General features: G+C 33.7%; 6 protein-coding genes and 1 long non-coding RNA gene across 7 annotated transcripts; 6 read left to right on the forward strand and 1 right to left on the reverse strand.

Moving 5' to 3' along the window:
• Positions 1-52: 52 nt before the first annotated feature.
• LOC132793393 (uncharacterized) lies at positions 53-1,998 on the reverse strand. The gene is made up of 4 exons (XM_060803309.1): positions 1,760-1,998; positions 1,273-1,340; positions 392-554; positions 53-334 (listed from the first exon to the last, which is right to left on the reverse strand). The coding sequence occupies exons 1-4, from the start codon at positions 1,878-1,880 to the stop codon at positions 243-245; spliced, it is 444 nt and encodes a 147-aa protein (XP_060659292.1). The 5' UTR covers positions 1,881-1,998; the 3' UTR covers positions 53-242.
• A 458-nt stretch (positions 1,999-2,456) lies between these two features.
• LOC132793392 (uncharacterized) lies at positions 2,457-3,687 on the forward strand. The gene is made up of 4 exons (XM_060803308.1): positions 2,457-2,812; positions 2,872-2,957; positions 3,061-3,208; positions 3,330-3,687. The coding sequence occupies exons 1-4, from the start codon at positions 2,623-2,625 to the stop codon at positions 3,467-3,469; spliced, it is 564 nt and encodes a 187-aa protein (XP_060659291.1). The 5' UTR covers positions 2,457-2,622; the 3' UTR covers positions 3,470-3,687.
• Positions 3,688-3,958: 271 nt separating this feature from the next.
• On the forward strand, positions 3,959-5,644 carry LOC132793391 (uncharacterized). Its single transcript, XM_060803306.1, has 4 exons — positions 3,959-4,255; positions 4,312-4,397; positions 4,589-4,733; positions 4,827-5,644. Exons 1-4 carry the CDS (start codon positions 4,075-4,077, stop codon positions 5,066-5,068), a joined length of 654 nt encoding a protein of 217 aa, XP_060659289.1. The 5' UTR covers positions 3,959-4,074; the 3' UTR covers positions 5,069-5,644.
• A 2,079-nt stretch (positions 5,645-7,723) lies between these two features.
• LOC132791395 (cell death-inducing p53-target protein 1 homolog) lies at positions 7,724-9,802 on the forward strand. Its single transcript, XM_060800289.1, has 2 exons — positions 7,724-9,134; positions 9,261-9,802. The coding sequence occupies exons 1-2, from the start codon at positions 9,074-9,076 to the stop codon at positions 9,527-9,529; spliced, it is 330 nt and encodes a 109-aa protein (XP_060656272.1). The 5' UTR covers positions 7,724-9,073; the 3' UTR covers positions 9,530-9,802.
• A 945-nt stretch (positions 9,803-10,747) lies between these two features.
• LOC132790959 (uncharacterized) lies at positions 10,748-11,721 on the forward strand. The gene is made up of 4 exons (XM_060799726.1): positions 10,748-10,973; positions 11,030-11,115; positions 11,211-11,355; positions 11,491-11,721. Exons 1-4 carry the CDS (start codon positions 10,778-10,780, stop codon positions 11,628-11,630), a joined length of 567 nt encoding a protein of 188 aa, XP_060655709.1. The 5' UTR covers positions 10,748-10,777; the 3' UTR covers positions 11,631-11,721.
• Positions 11,722-14,091: 2,370 nt separating this feature from the next.
• On the forward strand, positions 14,092-16,462 carry LOC132790958 (uncharacterized). The gene is made up of 4 exons (XM_060799725.1): positions 14,092-14,576; positions 14,634-14,719; positions 15,446-15,590; positions 15,744-16,462. Exons 1-4 carry the CDS (start codon positions 14,375-14,377, stop codon positions 15,956-15,958), a joined length of 648 nt encoding a protein of 215 aa, XP_060655708.1. The 5' UTR covers positions 14,092-14,374; the 3' UTR covers positions 15,959-16,462.
• Positions 16,463-16,904: 442 nt separating this feature from the next.
• LOC132791165 (uncharacterized) lies at positions 16,905-18,383 on the forward strand. The gene is made up of 4 exons (XR_009632876.1): positions 16,905-17,250; positions 17,308-17,393; positions 17,489-17,621; positions 17,759-18,383. It is a non-coding gene; the product is annotated as an uncharacterized LOC132791165 (long non-coding RNA).
• The last annotated feature ends 975 nt before the right edge of the window (positions 18,384-19,358 follow it).

Raw genomic sequence — 19,358 nt, forward strand, 5'->3', positions numbered from 1 at the left:
ACTGTTAATAGCTGCGCCGAAGTACGAAGTAAATAAGATGTTTAACAACTAATTGCAATTCAATACAACAAATGTATTTTATTACACATCTCCGCTAAATTCATTCGATATTGATATGCATAGGCAATACGTATGTTAAATATAAAAAAAGGTACACACTCAACTCTTAAATTAAATTATTAATTGCCGGCTAGATTTGTGGTGAAAATGCTTGCGATGCATTTCAGACACACTTTAAGAGATTAAACAACATTTGCACTGTTTGGACTCGACTGACGATTTTTAAGTTGCAGGAAATACGAGTAGACGAGGCGCGCGCAGAACAAGAAGATGCCTGAAATGCGCAACAGTATTAAATCTAGAAAAAATGGAGCATTAATGTGATACTTACCGAATGCAACGATTTGAAAGAGTAACGCCATAAAGACATTATTGAAGCCAGTCGACTCCCGATAGCCTCCAAAATGGAAAATGGTACCGAAAATGGCAATCGGAAAGTTAATGGCCACTATGAGACCGAAGATCAACCAGACACCAACCAAGTAGTGTTTGTACTGTGGACCAAAGAAATATATGAATTACAAAACAGAATACTAAGGGTTATCTGAAGTCTCACGCTTCCCCCAATGAGATCGCTTGAGAAGATACAATCGTAGCTCTATTCACGTTATCTTATAGAGAAATTTGTGTGTAACATATATGTACAAGTTATTTTCCCCCTTAAGGATTATACGCAAATAAAAGAATCATAAACCTTATCGCGAACATACACACTAGCTACATATATATCCAACGGAAGCACCACTCCGGCCGGAATTAACAAACATTTCGCATGTCTGAATGTTCTTAAAAAATTGACTAAATCCCAATGGGACCAGTCGATGAAGTAATCGTTTGTATTATAAATTTAATGGTGAATAAGGCAAGCCACAGAAAAAGCCACTACAAAATTATTTTATTTATAAATAATTATTGTTTTTCTTTATATAAGCTAATTTAATCCAAGGTTAACGTTTCTTAGTCACTATTACTCAATGCAAAATGTAAGTTCTCTCGAAAGAAAATTGTAAAAAAAAAACTTGGTAAAGACGACTAGCATTAATTGAAAGAAATTACAGATCGCTTGCAGAATTTTAATTAAAAAATTTAAGTAATACAAATTTGTCCCCAATTTTAATTGAAATAGTTTATAGTTATCTCAACATGTCAAAAAGGAGAAAGAAGTTTTCAACTAACGGCTGTTGAGCTTGCTGTGACAAAACAAAATCTTACCTTAAGACATCCGAACAGAAGGCACACATTTCCAATGACTGTGATTGCAAATCCAATAAAAGTGTAGACTGAAAAAAAAATTAGAATCAAGCACAATGAGAAAATTCGTAAGTAGTATATGCAAGCCTACATATGTAGGAAAGAATGTTTGATCATCGCTGTATTTCAACTTGACGTCATCGTTATTTCAAATTCCAAACTTTGTGTGTAATTAACATACAAAAAATGTAAACAACAACAACAAAAAGTCTCGCCTCAGCCATGAGAACATGTTTTGCCTTCTATAGAAGAGATATTAGCTCACGATATATATTTATGTACATAAGTCTATGCATCTGTACACATCAGTAAGTTTTATTTTGACAATGCTATTGTCGTTTATTTATAAGATTTTAATTCAAACGTAATTATATTAATTAAAAACTTGGTAAACTATAACACGCATTCCATTGGCTTTCCACAAAAGAAATATACTTAAATCACTTACCCGATGGCGAAAATATCACATTAATCAATATGGTAACCAGAAAATAGATTGCTATGCCCAAACACCAACTACGCAAATCTGAATTGCACGGTCCCTCATCAACAGATAGATCGATTTTCATTTTGGAGCTTTTCCTATTGTGTTATTTCCCAGTCAAGTATAAGTATTGTTTATTTTAGCTATGTTAACAAGTGTTTTACCACAACCGAAACGCGTGAAATGCGAACAACAACTGACGCGTCCCCAAGTTTTGTGACCCATTCATCTCCGATTTTGTATACATGCAATGACGAGAGAGAAATGATGCATACACCCGCGTCTCACTGAGACAGATCTCTTCAACAGTTGAGAACAGTGAGTAAGCAGAGAGCAGTTTGGTTTAGAACAACTTTAAATGTGTTATACAGACCGCTTGCTTTTGAAATTTGAGACAGTTCCAGTGATCTGGCAGCACTTGCAATAAGCAACAAATATAACAAACATGGGCCAGTAAATTATAAAAAAAATCTAGTATATATTCCAAGGCTAATTTTTAGGTATTCTTTATTAAAAATTCTATTCGTTTTAAATTATTATTAGAAGCTGTTTAGTGATTAGTAATATCTGTAATTTATTTTATGCACACTTCATTCGGAATCTGGCAACTCTACGCCGCCATTGCATTTTGTGTCATTCTACTGTAAATCTGATCTGCTATTTCTTGCTGCGCAAAACATTTTGCATTCAATTGCTATTGGAAGCACAAGTGACGAAAACGTTCTTATTTAGAAGCGTTTAACACATTGTTATTTCATCAGAAAATCTGACATTTGCTAGTAGAGTTGTATTAATCTCAATTTTATAGTTTAAAAAAAAAAGTGAAAATGTTGAGAAGTGTGTGCTTCATGCGTCTTCACACGGCCGGTGTCGTAGTCGGCTATTTGGGATTGGCAGGCTCCATTTTCATAGCAATTGCCTCGGCCTGCGCCCTAGGATTTGCAGATGTGATCGCAAAAGCCGTCGAGGAGTCGATGAAACAACCGGATCCCAAGGCACATGATGAAATCCATATGAGTACGTAACTGGCTTAGAATTTTTATTTTCAAAATGTATGATTTTTTCTTTGTGTTTAGTGATTGTGATCTTCGCCTGCATCTACTTGGGCAGTGCTTTAATTAGTACTATGTCTTCAGGCATGCTCATCATAGGCACAATGAAGGTGAGTAAGGTTCTGAACGGCATGCATTTTTAATTATTAATTTTAACATTTTCTTGGAATTGACTTCAATGATCATATTGTCATCTCTTTTCTTCGCACACAGAACCGTCACTTGATGATGCTGCCCTGGTTGGTCCTCAATGCAATTGGTCTTTTTTCGAAAATTGTATATAATTTAGTTTTGATATATGCTCTATATCAAGCTCCAATGCAGTTTGCATTGATTTTCGTATTATCGATGCTTTCTTTAGGTGAGTTGGAATTCAGATGCTAATTATAGTTCTCGGGTTTTTCCAAGTGTTATGTGAATCATCTGCGTGCAGCTTATCAGCATGTTATTTACTCGCAATTAATTGTAATTATCTCCTACAGCATTTTATGCATACATCTACGCTGGCATCTATTCGCTGTTCAAGCACATTCAATTGAGCAATGACGAACAGCGGCCATTGGTGCGCTCTGATAATGGAACACATGATGGTACAACTTACCCCAACTATACTAAAATATAAATTGGGGAAGAACCATTTTCAATACAATACGTTTGCAGATAGCAGTTAATCGATCGTGATATCGCGAAGCCTTAAAATGTAACGAGTACCAGCATTGCTACTAATGTGAAGAAATTTATGCATTCTAATCATCAAATTGTACTATCTATCTATTATTTTTGTCGTACGTCATTGTTTTCAAATAAATTCATATACATATACACGTATACTATATTATACTCCGGAATTTGTGTTTCTTATCTTAAATTATTGTGGTACAGAAGCAGAAGTCAACAGGCTACATTAGGGAATTCTCGTTATTTATTTTTTCACTAAGCAGCGCGTGAAGCAACAATTTTTGAAGTTCTAAAGGCATGTTAAAAAAATTAAGAGATAATGTTCCTTTTTAAAGAATGCGATGATCTGGCAGCGTTGCCCTTTAGCAACTGTGACTTTCGCCAACGAATTTGGCAACTCTTACCAAAATATTGATTGTGTCATTCTAGCACAAATGTGATCTGCCATTTCAATTACGCTGCGCATTGTAACCACATTGTGAATTCAACTGGCGGCAACGTTAAGATTCACTCGGAAGTCAAAACTCAGTTTCTAATAAAGTTGTGAAAATGGTGAAACCTTTGGAAAAAGCTGGTTGCTTGGAACTTCGCACCGCTGGTTACATTATTGGCTGGCTAGGTGTGGCTGGTAGCGTCTTGATATTACTCATAGGACTCGTTGGTTTGGGAAATCCAAAAATATTCGCCGGGTATAATGGATCGTACTCATACAAAGAGAATTATGAAGATGGTAAAGTCCTTGCAATTTTCTTTTATCCATAATGATATTAATTTGTTTTTCATTAGTGGCTGCCATATATTCCGTTATCTTCATTGTGTCGGCCTTCGTAGGTCTCGCTATATATGGGTTGGTCATCTACGGTATAAAGGAGGTAAGAATGACGTCAATATTTTGCTATTTTTTCACATTATACATACATACATATATTTTTGCATACATATGAGTATATTTTTCAAATATTTTGAATGACGTCAACAATCAAATATTTTTTTTTTTGTGTGTATGTATGTATTTTTCAAACATATTGAAATTGCCATATTGTCATCTCTTTCTTACAAACAGAACCGGCATGCGATGTTAATACCCTACTTGATATTGAGTGGAATTAGCGCTGCACTCAGCTTTTTAGGAGTGTTGCTTGCCGCGATAGACTTGGTTGCAGGAACACACAACGTTTTTAGCTTCGCTTTCACAGTATTTTCTTGCAGTGAGTTCTTTTTATTATTTTTAAATTTATCACTTTCAACATTGTTAAGAATTTAAAATATCAATAACATATTTTTTTTTTTATCCCTTACAGTGTTTCAGCTCTTCATTTTCCGCGTTATGTACTCCCTGTACACAAATATTAAAATGAACATCTTAAACGGTCGTGTATTGGTTCCGCCTTCAGCAGCAGCCGTACCATTGCAACAAAACGTTCCCACCGCATATCCGCCGAACGCATATCCTCCCAACGCCGCATATGCCCCCCAACGCCGCATATCCCTCCAACGCCGCATATCCTCCCAACGCTTATCCAACTACCTACCCCACCTATAATAAGGTATAAGTTCGGGAAACCTCGTCTTTGTTACATGTATCGCCACTTATGGAAGCTTACTCATCGTGATTCCCATCACCTTAAAAGGACACCAAATAAGAGAATATAAAATATTGACGAATATTTACACTGCGAATATTTTCATTAATAACACGTTGCCTTTAAGCCATATGTGCATTTATTCAACACTCTTTAGTATATAAAACACTTAAAGCCGAAGACCAACAAAAATATTTAACTTGTTTACTGCATACTATCTATATTGTCGTTTATTACATTCAAATAATTAATTAATAACACCATTGTTTATACGTATAGCACAACATTTAATTATGTATCATGTACACAGATTTGAAATTTATTAAAAAGATTATAAATGTTCAATCGCTGTTGAACACATATATGCACTTATCGTCCGTGGTTTTATTCATGTTGCATATATGTACGTGTAAAAAAAAATATTCACATGAAGAAATCTCAGATTAGTTTCCCCACTATGAAGAAATGTTATAAACTCGAATATATATGTATTTCAATAACAAAATAAAATAATTTATTTCTGGAGTCTCAAAAAGAGAAAACTTAAAAAATCATGTAACTTATTTGACTGCAACGAACATTTTCTTGCTTTCATACTAAGATTTTTAATTTTGTGTGCTTCAAAATTAAAAGTGCAATCAAACAATTTTAAATTTAATTTCATTATCCGAAAACTGGGGTTCAAAACATTAGAAACTATTCGCAAACTATTGAATTTCCACTTTGAAATAGCATATGCCCTTCAAAGGTATAGTTTCATATCCCTAATAAATTTGAGTTTAAAAGCAAAAATTTTATGGCATACTCGTATTTATGTTAAGAATCCATTTTGGGGTTGTTTTTGTTGTCAGTAGTTGTTAACAACGTTTAAATTTTTTGTTTTTAATTATGCAAGGATCTGGTAGCGTTGGACTTCAGAAACTGATACTTCTGCTACGAATATGCAGAGAAGTGTTAAACAGTAATTTATAGTCAAACTGGCCACACTTAGCAAACATTTCGATCAATTGCAATCAACTTTTTAAAAAAAGCTGCGCAATTGATGGCGGTTGTGAGTACAACCGATAACGAAGTAGAGGTTCGATTGAAAGCCGCAGTTCAGTTTAAGTTTCAGTTCAAAATTGACAGTCTCAGTGTAGTTGTAGTTTCAGTTCAAGATTCATAATTTACCTATTCCATATTATCCTTGCATCTCCACATTTATAAATATTTATTTTGTGAGTAAAAAGGACGAAAATTTGTAAAAATGGTAAAACCTTTGGAAAAAGCTTGTTGCATGGAACTTCGCACCGCTGGTTTTATTATTGGCTGAGTAGGAGTGATAGGAAGCATTTTGGGTTTTTGTAATGCGGTTATTAATTTGGTACAAGCGGTTAATGTGGCATCAAACAATGGTAAAGGGGCACATTCATATAACCAACAAAAAACTGGTAAAGTCCTGACATTTTTCGTTGATTTTCAAAATCAATGAATTAATTTTTCCTTAGATTTTTTCGTAACCGGCGGTAAATACATGGGTGCTAGCATCTTGACTGCTGTGATATCAGGATTACTCATATACGGAATAAAGAAGGTATGAATCGTCAACAATCAGTTTTTTTTTTGTGTAGCAAGTTCTTATATTTTTTTAATTTATTGAAATTGTCATATTTTTCTTTCAAACAGATGCGATATTCTATGTTGCTGCCCTGGTTGGTGGTTGGTATTATTAGCCTTGTACTGAACTATTTCTGACTGTTGACATACTTATTGGCCTTTATTGCTACAACTTCTTCACACAACTTCGTAATCTTCTTGCTCCTAGTATTTTCTGCTGGTAAGTTAATTTGTTTATGTATCTGTAGCATTCCTGATTATGTATTAAAATATGAACTTGTAGATACAGATTTTAACATTAAAGAGTATATTGCATAGATAAAAGTTCTAACATTGCATGTACATATTTGGAATCTCTTACAGGTCCGTCTAGCTACATTTATTATGTAATATACTCACTATACACACATATGAAAATGGATTTCGGAATGTGTCGCGTATTCACTCCGCCACCAGCAGCAGAAGTACAATTGAAACAAAACGATCCTGCATCTTATATCTAATATTAATATTACAACAAAACTTTCCCTACGCATATCCGCCGAACGCATATCCAACTACCTACCCCACCTTTAATAAGGTATAAGTTCGGGAAACCTCATCTTTGTTGCATGTATCGCCACTTATGGAAGCTTACTCATCGTGATTCCCATCACCTTAAAAGGAAACCAAATAAGAAAATATCTAATATTGACGTATATTTACACTGCGAATATTTTTATTAATGTCACTTCTTAGCATTTAAAAAACCTAAAGTCGAAGATCAACAAACATAATTAACTTACTCAGTGCATACTAACTATATTGTCAAGATTCAATTAATTAATATTAATAACACCATTGTTTATTTGTTTACCACAACATTTAATTATGGCCTCATGTACACAGATTTTAAATTTATTAAAAAGATTAGAAATGTGACTCAATCGCTGTTCAACATTTCTGTGCACTTAACTTTCGTGGTTTTATTCATATTGAATATACATAACATACATATGTGTATAAATATAAATATGAAGGAATTTTATAAACTGGAATATACAGGTATTTCAATAACAAAATGGAGTCTTAAAAAAGAGAAAACTTAAAAAATCACATAAATTGTTTGACTCCAACGAAAATTCGTTAAAATTAAAACTGGAACTATAACTAAAGATGTTATATTTTATTTAAAAGTAAATTTCAATATCAGCACTATACAGAACTTTTTTCGAATTTCCACATTAAAATAGTATATGCCCTTTAAAGGTAGAAAAGATGCATACATATACAATTTCATATCCCTAATAAACTTGACTTTAAGAGCAAAAATTGTATAGCCAAATACCTATTTTGAGGGCATACTCGTACACAACAAAACATTAATTTTAAGAATCCAGTTGGGGTTGTTTTTATGTCAGCAGTAGCTAACAGTCCAACGTTTAAATTTGTCGTTTTGAAATATGCAAGGATCTGGTAACGTTGGACTTTAGTAACTGCTGTTTCTGCAACGAATATGCAGAGAAATGTTAAGCAGTAATTTATAGTCAAACTGGCCAAAACTAACAAACATTTTGAGTGCGTCATTTTATTAATTTTTTTAATAAGCAATTGATGGTAGTTGTGAGTCAGACATCGTCGAGGGTGCAAAATTCGACTCAACTCAGATCCATAAATTTTTCGGTGCCGGTGCTACTCAGCACTCGCAAATCGAGTAACACACACTCAAAATCGTGTGGGTGCTGCGAGTTCTGAGTGATTGTCATACTCAATGCCTTTCTTGCATTTGCCTTTTTGGCGCCGGATCATTTTAGACACTCGGCATGTGGATCGTGCAGTCGATCATGTTTGCATTCATGACGAAATGGCTTGTGTTTTATGAGTATCTGTTCAAGTTTTGAAAACATCCAAACTAAGTCTAACAAAGTAGTGAGAATGTAAGAACCTTCTTGTCGCTGCTAGGCACACAAGCAAGAGTGCCGATCACTGATAAATACATACATATGTACATTTCTCACAGCGTCATTTGATGCATAACATTTTCGGAATTATTTCGCAGAACTTTTTTTTTTGCGTCGCAATATCTGGTTGAATTTTGAAAAATTTCGCCGGTATAAGCGGTTTGTCACTACAAGCGGAGACGTCATAAACGGAGGCCCTTTCTTATAAGTTTGTATGGGGACCAACCAAGCCATCGAGTTTTCGTCGCAATAACCGGACGGACACTATAAGCGGAGTCATTATAACCGGATTCTACTGTATGTTGAAAAGGCACATGTGACCGATAACGATGTAGAAGTTCGAGCGAAAGCCGCAGTTCAGTTTTACCCTACTTGATACTCAGTGGAATTAGCGCTGCACTCAGCGTTTTAGGAGTGTTGTTTGCCGCGATGGACTTGGTTGCAGGAACACACAACATTTTTAAATTCTTTTACTCAGTATTTTCTTACAGTGAGTTCTTTTTATTATTTCTAAATTTATCATTTTCAACATTGCTAAGAATTTAAAATGTGTCCTCATCATGCATATATCAATACAAATACAAATATCAATAACATATTTGTTTATCCCTTACAGTGTTTCAGATCTTCATTTTCCGCGTGATGCACTCCCTGTACACAAATATTAAAATGAACATCTTAAAAGGTCGCGTATTGGTTCCGCCTTCAGCAGCTGCCGTACCATTGCAACAAAACGTTCCCACCGCATATCCGCCGAACGCATATCCTCCCAACGCCGCATATAACCCCAACGCCGCATATCCCTCCAACGCCGCATATCCCTCCAACGCCGCATATCCTCCCAACGCATACCCAACTACCTACCCCACCTATAATAAGGTATAAGTTCGGGAAACCTCGTCTTTGTTACATGTATCGCCACTTATGGAAGCTTACTCATCGAGATTCCCATCACCTTAATAGGACACCAAATAAGAGAATATAAAATATTGACGAATATTTACACTGCGAATATTTTCATTAATAACACGTTGCCTTTAAGCCATATGTGCATTTATTCAACACTCTTTAGTATATAAAACACTTAAAGCCGAAGACCAACAAAAATATTTAACTTGTTTACTGCATACTATCTATATTGTCGTTTATTACATTCAAATAAATAATAGTTATGGCCTCATGTACACAGATTTGAAATTTATTAAAAAGATTATAAATGTTCAATCGCTATTGAACACATATGTATATGCACTTATCTTCCGTGATTTTATTCATGTTACATAGATGTGTATAAAAAAATATTCACGTGAAGAAATCTCAGATTAGTTTCCCCATTATGAAGGAATGTTATAAACTCGAATATTCATGTATAACAAAATAAAAGAATTTTTTCTGGAGTCTTAAAAAAAGATGTGCTTGGATTAATAATAATTAGTTAAATTTGAAAGTAGAATCGAACAATTTTAAAATTAAATTCATTATCTGACAGCTGAGGTTCAAAAGATTATACTCTATCCGTAAAATTTAACAGTGATATATTTTATTTAAAAATGAATTTCAATATCTTTAGGTACTATACAAAACTGTACGTCAAAAAAATATTTAACTATTGAATTTCCATTTTGAAATAGCATATGCCCTTTAAAGGTATAGTTTCATATCCCTAATAAATTTGACTTTAAAAGAAAAAATTGTGTGGCATACTCGTACACAACGAAACATTTATGTTAGGAATCCATTTTGGGATTGTTTTTATTGTTAGTAGTAGTTAACGACAGTCCAACGATTAAATTTTTTGTTTTGAATTATGCAAAGATCTGATAGCTTTGGGCTTCAGAGCTTTTGCTCCGAATATGCAGAATATGTAGAGCAGTAATTTATTTAATTTTTAAACTGGCCGCACTTAACAAACATTTCGATCAATTGCAATCAACTTTTTAAAAAAAGATGCGCAATTGATGGCGGTTGTGAGTACAACCGATAACGAAGTAAGAGGTTCGATTGAAAGCCGCAGTTCAGTTTAAGTTTCAGTTCAAAATTGACAGTCTCAGTGTAGTTGTAGTTTCAGTTCAAGATTCATAATTTACCTATTCCATATTATTTAGTGAGTTAAAAGAACGAAAATTTGTAAAAATGGTAAAACCTTTGGAAAAAGCTAGTTGCTTGGAACTTCGCACCGCTGGTTTAATTATTGGCTGGCTAGGAGTGTTTGGAAGCATTTTGTATTTTTGTATAGCGACTGTTACTTTGGTAAAAGCGGTTAAGGAGGCTGATTATGTGGCAGCAGAAAATGGCGAAGTGGCAAGATCACATGACCAAACCGAATCTGGTAATATTTTCGCATTTTTCGTTGATTTTCAAATTCAATAATTTATGTTTCTTTAGCAGTTTTCGTACTTGGCGGTACCCTAATCGGTGTTTTAATCTTGGGTGCTGTGGTATCAGGGTTACTTATATACGGAATCAACCAGGTATGAATCGTCAACAATCAGTTTTTTTGTGTAGCAAGTTCATATATTTATTTTGTTTGAATTTATTGAAATTGTCATATTTTTCTTTCAAACAGAACCGACGTTCTATGTTGCTGCCCTGGTTGGTGTTAGTTGCTTTTCGCGTTGTACTCAGCTATTTCCAATTGTGGCGAGCCTTGTTTGACTTTGTTGCTGTTTCATACAGCTTTCCACTCTTCTTTTATGAAGTTTTTTTTACGGGTGAGTTCATTTGTTTATGTTTATCTGTAGCATTCCTAATTATTAACACTAATAGATATAGAATTTAACATTAAAGAGTATATTGCATAGATAAAAGTTCTAACATTGCATGTACATATTTGAAATCACTTACAGGTCTGAATAGCTACATTTACTATGTAATATACTCACTATACACACATATGAAAATTGATTGCGGAAACGGTCGCGCATTGACTTTGCCACCAGCAGCAGAAGTACAATTGAAACAAAACGATCCTGCATCTTATATCTAATATTAATATTACAACAAAACTTTCCCTCCGCATATCCACCGAACGCATATACAACTACCTACCCCACCTTTAATAAGGTATAAGTTCGGGAAACCTCATCTTTGTTGCATGTATAGCTACTTATGGAAGCTTACTCATCGTGATTCCCATCACCTTAAAAGGACACCAAATAAGAAAATATTTAATATTGACGAATATTTACACTGCGAATATTTTTATTAATGACACTTCTTAGCATTTAAAAAACCTAAAGCCGATTACCAACAAAATAATTAACTTACTGCATACTAACTATATTGTCGTTTATTAGATTCAATTAATTAATATTAATAACACCATTGTTTATTCGTTTACCACAACATTTAATTATGGCCTCATGAACACAGGTTTTAAATTTATTAAAAAGATTAGAAATGTGACTCAATCACTGTTCAACATTTCTGTGCACTTAACTTCGTGGTTTTATTCATGTTGCATATATATGTATATGTGTATAAATATAAATATGAAGGAATTTTATAAACTGGAATATACAGGTATTTCAATAACAAAATAAAAGAAATTTTTTTTTCTGGAGTCTTAAAAAAGAGAAAACTTAAAAAATCACATAAATTGTTTGACTCCAACGAAAATTTGTTAAAATTAAAACTGGAACTATAACTAACGGTGATATATTTTATTTAAAAGTTAATTTCAATATCAGCACTATACAGAACTTTTTTCGAATTTCCACATTGAAATATTATATGCCCTTTAAAGGTAGATAAAAGATGCACACATACATATACAATTTCATATCCCTAATAAATTTGACTTTAAAAGCAAAAATTGTATAGTTAAATACCTATTTTGAGGGCATACTCGTACACAACAAAACATTAATTTTAAGAATCCAGTTTGGGGTTGTTTTTATTGTCAGTAGTAGTTAGCAGTCCAACGTTTAAATTTGTCGTTTTGAAATATGCAAGGATCTGGTAACGTTGGACTTTAATAACTGCTGATTCTGCAACGAATATGCAGAGAAGTGTTAAACAGTAATTTATAGTCAAACTGGCCAAAACTAACAAACATTTTGAGTGCGTCATTTTATTAATTTTTTTAATAAGCAATTTATGGTAGTTGTGAGTCAGACATCATCGAGGGTGCAAATTTCCACACTCAACTCACACCCATAAATTTTTGGGTGCCGGTGCTACTCAGCACTCGCAAACCGAGTAACACACACTCAAAATCGTGTGGGTGCTGCGAGTTCTGAGTGATTGTCATACTCAATGCCTTTCTTGCATTTGTCTTTTCGGCACCGGATCATTTTAGACACTCGGCATGTAGACACTCAACCCTTTCGGGTGGTTATGCTTCGTGCAGCCGATCATTTTTGCACTCATGGTGAAATGGCTTGTGTTTTATGAGTATCTGTTCAAATTTTAAAAAACATCCACGGTGTCTGACTGTACACCCGGGTGTTCGAATGTTTTTCACCCACCTCCTCTCTTAATGCTTTTGTGTCGCTGCAACTCGTGGTTAGATTTTATGACTATGAATGATTTTGGTGAGTTGATAGTTTGACAAATGGATAAATAAATAATATATGGTTTTTCTTGAAATTAATTCATTAATTAAAAAGATTTAAGGATTTGAATTTTCTTCTTGAATTATGTTATTAATTAGGTAAGATATAAAAAGTACTTTAAAATGTAATTTTAATTAATTATACATATAAGTGATTCCATAAGTCATCATGTATACGCCAAGCAATAGTTGTATAATTTAAATTGTATATATGGTCGCTAATAAGCAAATGCTGTCAGCATTTCTTGCATCTCAACATACATACATACAAACACACATACATATGTGTGTACATATGTGCGTGTCTGTACACTCATAATTTCTTATCAAGTGTTGTGGCATAACCACCATCACCGGATTTACCCGAGTGCGTAAGATCACATCACACCCATACTTATGAGTATTCCAGCAAGCTAAGTTAGGAGGGCTTTAAATTATGTGTCCGAAAACAGCCAAACTTAAGAGCGTTTTCTGAGCATGCACATAAATAAGATAGTTTTCGGAGTGCAATCGACTCATAAAATGGTCTATTGTCTGAGCATATTCGGAGTTAAGTTAAGTAAGAATTGAGTAAAAACCGCGCTTAAAATAACGGAATGCAGATTTTTGCAATAGTCGAGATCATAAAAAATCTATAAATTTATTTCGTTTTTGCATTACGTGCCTTGCAATTCGGACGTGATTAGTGGGAATCAAAGTATAAAATATACTTTAAGTTAATTTAAAAATTAATGTTAAGTTTTTCATAAAACTCTGTATTTGAAATCCATCCTAATTTTATAATATTTCAACGCTCTTTTCGGACTCTGTTTTGGGCACTTTCAGAAAACTGTCAGAAAACGCTCAAATTGCTTGCTTCTTTGACACCAGTACTCATGAGTATGTGTATTTTTTTATACTCATACTCCTGAGTACAATTGTGTCGAAAAGGCATATGAATAACCGGTGCACCGGTTGAGTGTGTATACCCGTGTCGTTCTCTGTTGTGAGAACAACCGATAACGAAGTAGAGGTTCAATCGAAAGCCGCAGTTCAGTTTAAGTTTCAGTTCAAGATTGACAATCGCAGTTGTAGATTCAGTTAAAGATTCATAATTTACCTATTCCATATTATCCTTGCATCTCTACATTTATAAATATTTATTTTGTGAGTAAAAAGAACGAAAAGTTGTAAAAATGGTAAAACCTTTGGAAAAAGCTTGTGGCATGGAACTTCGCACCGCTGGTTTAATTATTGGCTGGTTAGGAGTGTTTGGAAACGTTTTGTATTTTTGTATGGCGGCTGTGGCTGTTACTTTGGTAAAAGCGATTAAGGAGGCTGAATATGAGTCAGCAGAAAATGGCAAAGAGGCAAGATCACATGACCAAGCAGAAGCTGGTAAAGTCCTGACAATTTTTGTTGATTTTCAAATTCAATGAATTTATGTTTCTTTAGCTGCTACCGTAATCGGCGGTATCCTCATGGGTGCTAGCATCTTGGGTGCTGTGATATCAGGATTACTCATATACGGAATAAAGCAGGTATGAATCGTCAACAATCAGTTTTTTTTATACCCGCTACCCATAGGGTAGAAGGGTATTATAACTTTGTGCCGGCAGGAAATGTATGTAACAGGTAGAAGGAGGCATATCCGACCCTATAAAGTATATATATTCTTGATCAGCGTCAACACCCGAGACGATCTAGCCATGTCTGTCCGTCTGTTCGTATGAAACACTGGATCTCAGAGACTATAAGAGATAGAGCTATAATTTTTTTTCGACAGCATTTATTATGTTTGCACGCAGATCAAGTTTCAAAAATTCGAATAACAAGCGTAATTTTAAAGCTAGAGTTTTGGTATATACAATAATAACTATAGTAGTTATGATTCCTGAAAATTTGGTTGCAATCAGATAAAAATTGTCGAAGTTATTAAAGAAATACTTTTGTATGGGCAAAAACGCCTACTTACTAGGGGTCTTAGTTGCTTTGGCCGACAATCTGGTACATTGTGCCGTCTATGGTATATTTTGAATGCGGTACTATGTCGATATACCAAATATACCATTTGGTATATTTTTAGTATTTTTGCACTATATTCGGTATATTTTGAGAAAATACCGCAAAATATATTTCTTTTATTCAAAATGGGTAGCGGGTATGTCACAGTCGAGTACTCTCGACTGTAGCTTTCTTACTTGTTTGTGTAGCGATTGTGTATATTTTTTAATTTATTGAAATTGTCATATTTTTCTTTCAAACAGATCCGACATTCTATGTTGCTCCCCTGGTTGGTGTTAGGTGCTCTTGGCATTGTATTCAGCTGTTACCAATTGTTGCTATGCTTGTGGGACTTTGTTGCTGGTTCACACAATTTCCAAGTCTTCTTGTTCCAAGTATTTTCTACCGGTAAGTTCATTTGTTTATGTATATATGTAGCATTCCTGATTATGTATTAAAATATGAACTTGTAGAAACAGATCTAAACATTAAAGAGTATACTGCATATATAAAAGTTCTAACATTGCATGTATGTACATACATATTTGGAATTACTTACAGGTCTGTGTGGCTACATTTATTATGTAATTTACTCACTATACACACATATGAAAAAAGGTAGCGGAAAGGGTCGCGTATTGACTCCGCCACGAGCAGCAGCAGTACCATTGCAACAAACCGTGCCTACCGCAAATCCCCCTAACGTATATCCCACTAACGCCGAATATCCTCCCAACGAATATCCAACTACCTACCCCACCGATAATAAGGTATAAGTTCGGGAAACCTCGTCTTTGTTATATGTATCGCCACTTATGGAAGCTTACTCATCGAGATTCCCATCACCTTAAAAGGACACCAAATAAGAGAATATCAAATATTGACGAATATTTACACTGCGAATATTATTATTAATGACACTTCTTAGCATTTAAAAAACCTAAAGCCGATTACCAACAAAATAATTAACTTACTGCATACTAACTATATTGTCGTTTATTAGATTCAATTAATTAATATTAATAACACCATTGTTTATTCGTTTACCACAACATTTAATTATGGCCTCATGAACACAGGTTTTAAATTTATTAAAAAGATTAGAAATGTGACTCAATCACTGTTCAACATTTCTGTGCACTTAACTTTCTTGGTTTTATTCATAATGCATATATGTGTATAAATATAAATATGACGGAATTTTTTCTGGAGTCTTAAAAAAAAAAAACTTAAAAAACCACATAAATTGTTTGACTCCAACGAAAATTTGTTAAAATTAAAACTGGAACTATAACTAACGGTGTTATATTTTATTTAAAATTGAATTTCAATCTCTTTAAGCACTATACAGAACTTTTTTGAATTTCCACATTGAAATATTATATGCCCTTTAAAGGTACATTAAAAATGCATACATATACATATACAGTATACCTAACAAATTTGACTATAAAAGCAAAAATTTTATAGTTAAATACATATTCTGAGGGCATACTCGTACACAAAAAAACATTAATTTAAAGAAACCAGTTTGGTTTATTGTCAGTAGTAGTTAACAACAGTCAAAAGTTTTAATTTTTCGTTTTGAAATATGCAAGGATCTGGTAACGTTGGCCTGAGTAACTGCTACTTCTGATACGAATATGCAGAGAAATGTTAAGCAGCAATTTATATTCAAACTGGCCACACTTAATATACTTTTGAGTATGCCATTCTATCACAATTGCGATCTACTTTTTAAAGAATGCTGCGCTATTGATAACGAAGTAGAGGTTCGAGCGAAAGTCGTAGTTCAGTTTTAGTTTCAGTTCAAGATTTATAATATATCAATTCCATATTATTCTGACTTCTCTACATTGAAAAATATTCATTTGGTGATTAAAAGAAAGGAAAAATTGTGAAAATGGTAAAACCTTTGGAAAAAGCTGGTTGCTTGGAACTTCGCACCGCTGGTTTTATTATTGGCTGGCTAGGAGTGATTGGAAGCGTTTTGCTTTTTGCATAGCGGCTGTTTATGTGGCAGCAGAAAATGGCGAAGTGGCAGGATCATATGACCATGCCGAAGTTGGTAAAGTCCTGGCAATTTTCGTTGATTTTCAAATTCAATGAATTTATTTTTCTTTAGCTGTTTTCGTATTCGGCGGTATCCTCTTGGGTGCTAGCATCTTGGGTGCTGTGATATCAGGCTTACTCATATCCGGAATAAGGCAGGTATGAATCGTCAGCAATCAGTTTTTTTTTTTGAGTTTCAAGTTCATGTATATTTTTCGAATTTATTGAAATTGTCATATTTTTCTTTTTAACAGAACCGACATTCTATGTTGCTGCCTTGGTTGGTGTTAAGTACTTTTAGCCTTGTACTCAGCTATTTCAAACTGTTTGTTGCTGCAACTTTTTCACGCAACTTCCAAGTCATCTTGTTCGAATTATTTTCTACCGGTAAGTTCATTTGTTTATGTTTATCTGTAGCATTCCTAATTAATTTAACACTCATAGATACAGATTTTAACATTTAATAGTATATTTCATAGATAAAAGTTTTAACATTGCATGTACATATTTGGAATTACTTACAGGTCTGAATAGCTACATTTATTATGTAATATACTCACTATACACACATATGAAAATGGATAGCGGAAAGGGTCGCGTATTGACTCCGGCACCAGCAGCAGCAGTACTATTGCAACCTGCATATTCTAACTATGACAAAGTCTGAGTTCGGTATAATTCCGTCTTTGCTGTGCGTGTATGGGAGCTACCCAATAGCAATTCACGTGACCATAAAAGGATGCCAAATACCAGAATATATACTATTGATGTTTAGTTACAGTTCCAATATCTATATTATAAGACAAGTTGCCTTAACTTACGGCAAATTCGCGTTTATTCAACGCTTCTTAGCTTTTTTTATAACTTAAAACCTGACGAAAACAAATAATAAAAATACTCAAGATGTTCCTTGCCAACAACTATTTTGCCAATAAATAATATTAGTCAATAAATTTAATTATTTAATTAACAATTCCATTTCGTAAGTGACAAAAAAAAACAACAACAAAATTTTAACATTGCCTTATTTACTTATATACATATGTATAGTACATACAATGTCACACAATTGCTGTTGACCTGTGGGCTTATCTTGTTCATACTCCCATGGCTGACAATATATTTTATTTAATAAAAACGTTCGAATAACTCGCATGAATTTCAATCTTAAAGAGAACATGCTCTTTAAAGATAGATAACAAAATAATATACATTTACATATGTATTGTTATATATGCACACATATATTTTTCGCCCATAATTTGTGTGCTCCTTATTTTAAGCTCGTATCAATAAGAAGAAATGGCGGTACTAATATTAATATTAATACACAGAACTTTACCTCAAGCAACTATTCAATTATTGAATTTCCACTTTGAAATAACATATATCCTTAAAAGTAGATAAGAGACGCATACGTATATAGTTTCGTATCCTTAATAAATTTGACTTTAAAGCAACAATTTTATAGTAATATAGCAACTTTTCGGGCATGCTCGTATATAACAAAAAATTAATATTAAGTTTTCGCAAAGAATCTGGTTTGGGGTTGTTTTTATTGTCAGTATTAGTTAACAACAGTCCAACGTTTAAATTTTTCGTTTTCAAATATGCAAGGATCTGGTAACGTTGACCTTTAGTAACTGCTACTTCTGCTAGGAATATGCAGAGAAGTGTCAAACTGGCCACACTTAATATACTTTTGAGTATGTCATTCTATCACAATTGCGATCTACTTTTTAAAGAAGGCTGCGCAATTGATAACGAAGTAGAGGTTCGAGCGAAAGTCGCAGTTCAGTTTTAGTTTCAGTTCAAGATTCATAACATATCAATTCCATATTTTTCTGGTTTCTCTACATTAAAAAATATTCATTTGGTGATTAAAAGGAAGGAAAAATTGTAAAAATGGTAAAACCTTTGGAAAAAGCTGGTTGCTTGGAACTTCGCACCGCTGGTTTTATTATTGGCTGGCTAGGAATGATTGGAAGCGTTTTGCTTTTTTGCATAGCGGCTGTTTATGTGGCAGCAGAAAATGGCGAAGAGGCAAGATCACATGACCAAGCCGATGTTGGTAAAGTCCTGGCAATTTTCGTTGATTTTCAAATTCAATGAATTTATTTTTCT

The sequence above is a fragment of the Drosophila nasuta genome, chromosome 3 (assembly GCF_023558535.2).
Source record: "Drosophila nasuta strain 15112-1781.00 chromosome 3, ASM2355853v1, whole genome shotgun sequence".
NCBI lineage: Eukaryota > Metazoa > Arthropoda > Insecta > Diptera > Drosophilidae > Drosophila > Drosophila nasuta.

Coding starts and splice junctions, on each gene's coding strand:
- LOC132791395 (XM_060800289.1), top strand. CDS start 9,074: ATGGACTTGGTTGCAGGAACACACAACATTTTTAAATTCTTTTACTCA. Junction 9,135..9,260: donor TTACTCAGTATTTTCTTACA/GTGAGTTCTTTT, acceptor TATCCCTTACAG/TGTTTCAGATCTTCATTTTC.
- LOC132793393 (XM_060803309.1), bottom strand. CDS start 1,880: ATGAAAATCGATCTATCTGTTGATGAGGGACCGTGCAATTCAGATTTG. Junction 1,341..1,759: donor TGTGATATTTTCGCCATCGG/GTAAGTGATTTA, acceptor TTTTTTTTTCAG/TCTACACTTTTATTGGATTT. Junction 335..391: donor CTTTCAAATCGTTGCATTCG/GTAAGTATCACA, acceptor TGCGCATTTCAG/GCATCTTCTTGTTCTGCGCG.
- LOC132793392 (XM_060803308.1), top strand. CDS start 2,623: ATGTTGAGAAGTGTGTGCTTCATGCGTCTTCACACGGCCGGTGTCGTA. Junction 2,813..2,871: donor ACATGATGAAATCCATATGA/GTACGTAACTGG, acceptor CTTTGTGTTTAG/TGATTGTGATCTTCGCCTGC. Junction 2,958..3,060: donor TCATCATAGGCACAATGAAG/GTGAGTAAGGTT, acceptor CTTCGCACACAG/AACCGTCACTTGATGATGCT.
- LOC132793391 (XM_060803306.1), top strand. CDS start 4,075: ATGGTGAAACCTTTGGAAAAAGCTGGTTGCTTGGAACTTCGCACCGCT. Junction 4,398..4,588: donor TCATCTACGGTATAAAGGAG/GTAAGAATGACG, acceptor TCTTACAAACAG/AACCGGCATGCGATGTTAAT. Junction 4,734..4,826: donor TTTCACAGTATTTTCTTGCA/GTGAGTTCTTTT, acceptor TATCCCTTACAG/TGTTTCAGCTCTTCATTTTC.
- LOC132790959 (XM_060799726.1), top strand. CDS start 10,778: ATGGTAAAACCTTTGGAAAAAGCTAGTTGCTTGGAACTTCGCACCGCT. Junction 10,974..11,029: donor ACATGACCAAACCGAATCTG/GTAATATTTTCG, acceptor ATGTTTCTTTAG/CAGTTTTCGTACTTGGCGGT. Junction 11,356..11,490: donor TTATGAAGTTTTTTTTACGG/GTGAGTTCATTT, acceptor AATCACTTACAG/GTCTGAATAGCTACATTTAC.
- LOC132790958 (XM_060799725.1), top strand. CDS start 14,375: ATGGTAAAACCTTTGGAAAAAGCTTGTGGCATGGAACTTCGCACCGCT. Junction 14,577..14,633: donor ACATGACCAAGCAGAAGCTG/GTAAAGTCCTGA, acceptor ATGTTTCTTTAG/CTGCTACCGTAATCGGCGGT. Junction 14,720..15,445: donor TCATATACGGAATAAAGCAG/GTATGAATCGTC, acceptor TCTTTCAAACAG/ATCCGACATTCTATGTTGCT.